Source organism: Gymnoscopelus microlampas (genome assembly GCF_963454915.1).
Source record: "Gymnoscopelus microlampas genome assembly, chromosome: 6".
Lineage (NCBI taxonomy): Eukaryota > Metazoa > Chordata > Actinopteri > Myctophiformes > Myctophidae > Gymnoscopelus > Gymnoscopelus microlampas.
This window is the reverse complement of record NC_139943.1, coordinates 36,889,271-36,895,834: the sequence shown is the minus strand read 5'-3', so window position 1 is coordinate 36,895,834 and position 6,564 is coordinate 36,889,271. Positions and strand designations below refer to the sequence as shown.

Here is a 6,564-nt window from a genome sequence, read left to right as displayed (position 1 = left end):
AAGATACTGTGGTCAAACTGTCAGTGACTATCTCTTGTTACTTATATATAGTTGCCTATGACGATTTGAGTTCTTTCCTGACATCGGACTATGAAAATAAACAGCAATATATCAAGGTTTTTATGGTCAACCAAGCCTTTATTCTGAATACAACATGAACCACAGGGACACATTGTATGAAAGTAGTAAACAATATAGGAGAAATCATAACTACTGGAGTGCTGTTCATTGCTTAGTGGCTACATCACTAAAAGTGGAGTAAGGTTTACAGAGTAGTCCTGTAAGACTTTAAATAATTTGTGCAAACCACAGACATGGTCAAATGAGTTTGATGTAAATATGCCCCTAAAACATTACACAATAATACAATACATACATATGTCATACCTAGTGACGTATACAAGCTCACACATTGAACGTGTGCTCAGGAAAAACAAAGACCTGAGCCCTAACTGCATAATCAGAATATTACATGAGATTAGAAGAGTAATCTAATTTGACATTTACAACCAAATCATTCAAGTATAAAACTTTGACCTTGAGTTCAGCAAAATATATTCAGAATATATTTAAATAGTGCAAACATTCTTTTAAGAAGCTGTATTGACAGTTCCGTAATTAATTCAACCTACAATCAATTCATAAAGTAAGGATGATGTTCACTTTGCACAATCAGTGCAGTGTGTTCACCACCAGCGCTGTACATCAGATGTCAGTCAACGTCATACCATTAGCTAAATGTTAGACACGAGCATCGGGTACTTTTTAAGTGCATGGGGTGGCATTAACCACTAGAACCCTAGCATCTCTATTCTGGGCTAAACATTTGTCAAAAATAGCAGATCTACATCTGCTATTTTAAGCAAAGATGTTGTAGTGGAGTTCCCCAGGACTAGTGTAGAGCCCTGGGGAACTCCAGTCAACTAATTATACAGAAGTTTTAAGTGTTTAATTCAGATTGGGACCAATGAGAGTCAATAGATCTGGTCTAGAAGGGTGCAGCAGCCTGTGGTGCCTCGTCAAATGCTGGCAGGCCAAAGGCAGAACTGATTAGATCGTAGAGGCTGTTGTGTGAGATCTGCAGGCTGATGCAGGCACTTTGAAGAGACGACGCCCCCTCTGACTGGGCCACCTCATGCCAGTGACGACAGATCAGTGGAACCACCTGGGGAACGGGGAGAGAGAGAAGAGAAAAGTGAGCGCTAAGCGGAGAGACATGGGACCATGATGACAGGCAAGAAATAATGGTAACTTCATATTTGCAGGATGTAAGTCTATTGCTAGCCTTTATTATGTCACTGCATTGATGAATCTCAGGGGAGCAAGAGTGTTACCTTGACCATGATAAGCTTCCTCTCCATTGGTTTTCCATCAGGGAACTTCTCTCCGAAGCAGATGTTGATGGCATAGTGAGGCGAGCCACCCTGGTTGTCTTTAAACTGCTTCAGCTCTGAAATATAGAAAGACTAAAGTGTTCACTTTAGGCTGTTGGTGCAACAGATTTTTTGTGTAGGCCTGCTACATAAGTATACAGTACAGTATTATCCGCTATTCATGCTATTTTTCATGGATAATACCTAATAGATCCATACCTACCACTGACAAACTTCTCGAAGCTAAGAAGTTCCATCATGGTATTTTGTGGCAGCTTGCTGGGTTCTGAAAGAGCCTCACTGGGGTCACTCGTACTGGCGAACACACGGCACTTGTCGGACTGCCGGCAGGCATAGATACCCGTGTCCCGTACCTCTAGGAGTAGGCCTCTTTGAATGTTATTAAGGATCTGATTGGTGTAATCAATCTGGTGTAAAGAATGATGTATGATTAGAAAATAACCTCTTGTATCCTCACATGACAAACATTGACGATACATATTAGTTACACCCCATGGATCGATATAAAGATCTGGCCACAGGGAGTTGCGTTTTACCTGTTTGTGGTCCAGTAGGCACTCAGTAGTGGGGAAGTTGACATAATGGACACTGGGTTCAGGGGCCTCGTGTTGGTAGTGCAGCTGGAGACGAGAACAGGATACCTGGGTCTTCAATACCTCTTTTCTCCTGTAGTGAATGGAGATCTCCAGGTCGTAGATGGATGGTGGCAGTACTGGCTCTGGATTTGCTGTGGAGAAATAATCAGTACCATCAAGTATTCGTCATCCTGGTACATTGAGGATGGCACTAGCTGAGTGGGTAGAAGGCCGTCTGGGAATTGAAAGGTCACCAGTTCATCCACCCAGTCCACCCAGTTGAACACTGCAATAATAGCACCCAATGCGCCTTATACTTAGGATGGGTAAATGCATAAGATCCATTTCACATATGTTCAAAAAGCAACAGTGAACAATGCCCCGACAATAGGGGTGTGCCGATACACTAATTTCACGAAACGATACGATACGATATTTGGCTCACAACTTCGATACGATACGATACGCACTTTTTTTATTATGAAAATATATGGAGGAGAAAAAAAGAAAATGCAAACAAATAATTCTGTTTTTGCATTATTCAGACATGCAAACTTGTAGCTTTTCAGCTACAATAGCCGTTTTGAATCCAAATAGTATGACACCTGACCCGAAAAAAAAACATGTTGTCACTCTTTTCACTTCGGGGCCGTTTGCATGCCTGATTATTATGATTGTAAAAAAAAAAAAATTCAAAAACGATATTTTTTTTCCCCAAAACGATACATATCGTCGCGAAAACGTATCGCGATATATCGCGGGACGATATATCGGCACACCCCTACCCGACAACAACTAAAAGGGGACTACATTTGAATTTGAATTTGTATTATATTATTGTTGATAGGACTCGCTGACTAGTAGACTCAATAGTCATATACACCTTACCAGGATGTATATTGATGTAATAGTCTCTATTTTTGTGTCATCAGGTTATAATATAATACAATACATGAGAATATGTTGACAGCTTCTATGATCTCTGCTCAGTGATATTCATTGTGTGTCATCTTTAGTTCTAGCTAGATTCATATTTCTACAGTATTTGCAGTGTTTACTACAGTATTTAATATATCTACTGTATTAAAGTAACTTGCTATACCGGAGTAGTAAGATGCCTGCTGTGGTGTTTGTTGTGTGTGGTTCTGTGAAACCGGTAGTGGTTCTACTGGTGAAGGCTGAACAGCGTAGCTAATGGGAACCACTTGACTCTGTTCGACATAGATCTCTTCCCACTGCTGCTGCCCTGCCAAAGACAATAAAAAAACTGTCACGTATACGTATTTTGTTATTCATAATAATCACTAGAATCATAGCGTTGAGACCAGTATGGTTAAGGGATTCATTGTACCTGTGTGATGGTTGTTGAGCTCCAAGGTTCTCATGTCGTTAACCAGAGTGTGCTGTGTAGAGAATGAGGCATAAAAATACAGTACCATACATTTGACTTGTCCAATAACAACCCTGTTTGTATAACAGAAAAGACGACAAATGAAGAGTCTTGTTTGTATTTTAAAGGTCGTCGTGTACAGACAACCTTAGAAGAGGTATTTGTATTTTGACTGCCAAATAGCTGTGACCATAATCTAGTATGGTGGATTGTACTTGCTTTCACACTGTGAGATTGATGTCATATATGAAGTAGGCCGTGAAAGTCAGCCACAATCTAAATCATCAGATACCACCTCTTTCTTTGTTTGTGACCCTGTAACAACATTGTGCGACACATTTTTGGGTCCTGACCCATTGGTTGAGAAACAGTGCAGTAGTCTATACAGTACCTCATTGCCTGGGGGGAGGTAGTCTATAGGAGATCTGTAGATGTCTGGATCATCTTCCATTGGCTCGCATGCATAGTTATCTGCAAGCAAAGTTAAAGCAATCATTTTCATCTCAATTTAACATTAAAGGCAAGACATCAAATAACAGGCATGCAGTAAAATGCTGAGTCTTACAGCCAGTGTTGATGATTTCACAGCCAGTGTTGATGATTTCATAGACTTTATGTGGGTCCTCTGCATTCTTGGAATTGTCGTGGATCCTCTTGAAGCACTTGAGGTTGTTCAGAGCGCAGCGGAAGTTAGTTTTCCATTTGGCTTTGTCGTTGGGGAACTCATGGATTTTACCACTTACCACAGCCCACTCCTGCAAACCAAAGTATAACTCAACTGTTACAATAACCGAGTAAATGGTACAAAATAATGTGTATACATTCAAGGTGTGGCAGGCGGTGTCTGTCTGTGGCGGGCGGTTGGATTATCCCTAAATATGGACATGCCTGAGCCTGATGTCAGGTAGCCTAACGATTTGAAAAAAGTATTTCATACTTTGGCTATTCGAAAATAACTGATCTACAAGCTCACAACGGGTAGCGATGCGCTGTGAGCTTATAGTTAAAAAAAAGAATTATCTTCAGTGGTTCGCAACCTTTTCAGGCGATGACCCCCCAAAATATATTTGAACTGGGACCCCCCCCACTCTGACAAGCACTTGGACATCAATTTTGTTTTGACTCGCCTGTGTGACTGTTTCACTCAGTTCCACAGATAAATATTGTGAAAAAAGCTCAGAACACCTCCCAAGTTGTGAGCTTGTTGTAGATCTGCTATTTTCACAATGTTTGCCTCTTTCTTATGTTATTAGACAATTTGGCCAATGTTTGAGCCCCCCCCCCCCCCCCAAAAAAAAGTCACCCAACCCACAGGTTGAGAACCACTGTGTTAATACAGTAACTACAGTGGTTGGAAGTGATCTCCCTGCTCTGCTCTTCAAGTGAGACACTTAAAACCTCGTGGCTCGCGTCTTTGTGACAAGTAGAGCTGCGATTTCTTTGACACGCGGAGACTGACAGCGCGGTAGAAAGTCGGTCTCGATGCGGCAGACAGACCCGTGTTCGAATCCCGGGGAGAACATGAAACTTGCGGTTTGCAGCTTTTTACAGAGCCCAACCAGCAGCTTACCCTGAATATTTTACTGTCCTCGTCGTTGCAGTCCTTCCTGGAGTTGTGTTTCCAGGGGACTCTGAACTTGTTCTGGTCCACATAACACAAGCCTGGGAACTGACCCGTGCCCACCTGCTCTATGAGCCAGCTGGAGAACTGCGGCTTGTGTTGACTGTGGAGAGAGAGAAATGACAGAGCAAATAGACTCGTTACGTTCTGTTTTTGACAGCATGCAGGCATAGGGAGACTAAACAGGGAGATTTGCTTACCTTTGCATGGTTTCTGCAGATCTGTCTTTCGCCCCTTAGTCTAAAAAGTATTCTACAGTTTGTTTTGAGCCGCCGCTTACTAAAGTATTCTACTGTTTTGTTGATGCACCCGACAGACACGGGGTTATATAGAGAAACACAGTGATGTCATGATTTGAAGTCCCTCCCATCTGGATAATAATGTGAGTAGGAGAGTCCTTATATCCGGTGAGGTGCCACATATGGGTGAAACCTGTTTGTGTTCCTGCACGTCAGTCTGTCTGTAGCCGGGGGGGGGGGGCTCAGAATAGTCCTCCTCACTGACTGCATATCGAACGGCGAAACTAGTAGCACAATACAACGTCATTTTGGTACATGTATTATTTTAATGTAGCTAGCCTGAAAACCAGACGAATCTGCCAGTGCAAAAAAATAAAAATAGCCCTCGGCAGATTAATACTAGTTTGGCCCATAGAGTTATAATATATCGGTTTGGCCATGCCAGGCTAGGCTAGTATTATTGCATCAGCGTCACTTGTTATCAGTGTTATGATGGCGAAGTGCACTAGTAGCCTATTCCCGAGTTGCATCATACCCGACTTGCATGGCCCCCGAGTAGGCAATTAAGTAATTAAAAGTAATGAATTAATTAATATTCAATTAATATTAATCATCGTCATGATGATGATGATAAAGAAACATGGGTAACACTTTACTTTAACGTTCTAATGCATTACAATCACATAATGCACTTATATAAGGCTTCTCAACACTCGTTATAAATGTTTATAATTATGCATAACAAGGTTTATGAATTATTATAAGTGCTGGTCATGATGCATTATAAGCTCAGCGGAACATCACATTATAACTACCATAGTCTACTTCGTTATAAAGCACTTTATAACTGACTAAGTATGGTAGTATAGGCTATTACAAGTACTACAACTATGACAACACATATTACAACCTTCCAGTACATTTTATTTGGAAATAAGAATGTATTCTAAGCATTTAAATACACCCATCATATTTTTCAGTAGGCTACTTCAATATCTGAGTCATTATTTGTCATGAATTAGCCTGCTGTTCATTCAGCCAGAGGAATGAATGGCTCATTGTGAGGAATTCACCAGGACTAGCTGCACCTGTTCTGATGGATGCACTTGACAAGAGATATAAAAATAAAAATGAAAGTGCATGTTAACTGCAGCTCAGGCCTGTTCCTATGAACAAATAACATCACAGCTCATATGACATGCTGGGGGATTGCATGACATGGGTTAAAGTCAAGACAAGAGTTTCAGTATTAGATACGTGCAGGTGTATGGCTGTGTCATGTGTGTGTGAGACAGTCCTGCAGATACACAGTGGGCGAGAATAGCAGTGGGGATGCCCTAGTTTG

The 6,564-nt window shown here is 41.3% G+C and overlaps 1 protein-coding gene across 2 annotated transcripts; it reads right to left on the bottom strand.

Annotated features, from left to right (window-relative positions):
* Positions 1-123: 123 nt before the first annotated feature.
* On the bottom strand, positions 124-5,354 carry irf7 (interferon regulatory factor 7). 2 transcript variants are annotated; one of them, XM_084061113.1, is made up of 10 exons: positions 5,181-5,354; positions 4,930-5,083; positions 3,946-4,114; positions 3,751-3,830; positions 3,321-3,372; positions 3,072-3,215; positions 1,931-2,121; positions 1,597-1,801; positions 1,335-1,450; positions 124-1,165 (listed from the first exon to the last, which is right to left on the bottom strand). In XM_084061113.1, the coding sequence occupies exons 1-10, from the start codon at positions 5,186-5,188 to the stop codon at positions 989-991; spliced, it is 1,296 nt and encodes a 431-aa protein (XP_083917239.1). In that variant the 5' UTR covers positions 5,189-5,354; the 3' UTR covers positions 124-988. The 2 variants fall into 2 exon arrangements, with proteins under 2 accessions (XP_083917239.1, XP_083917238.1); XM_084061112.1 differs by having other exon boundaries at positions 3,925-4,114; positions 5,181-5,353.
* Positions 5,355-6,564: the final 1,210 nt, after the last annotated feature.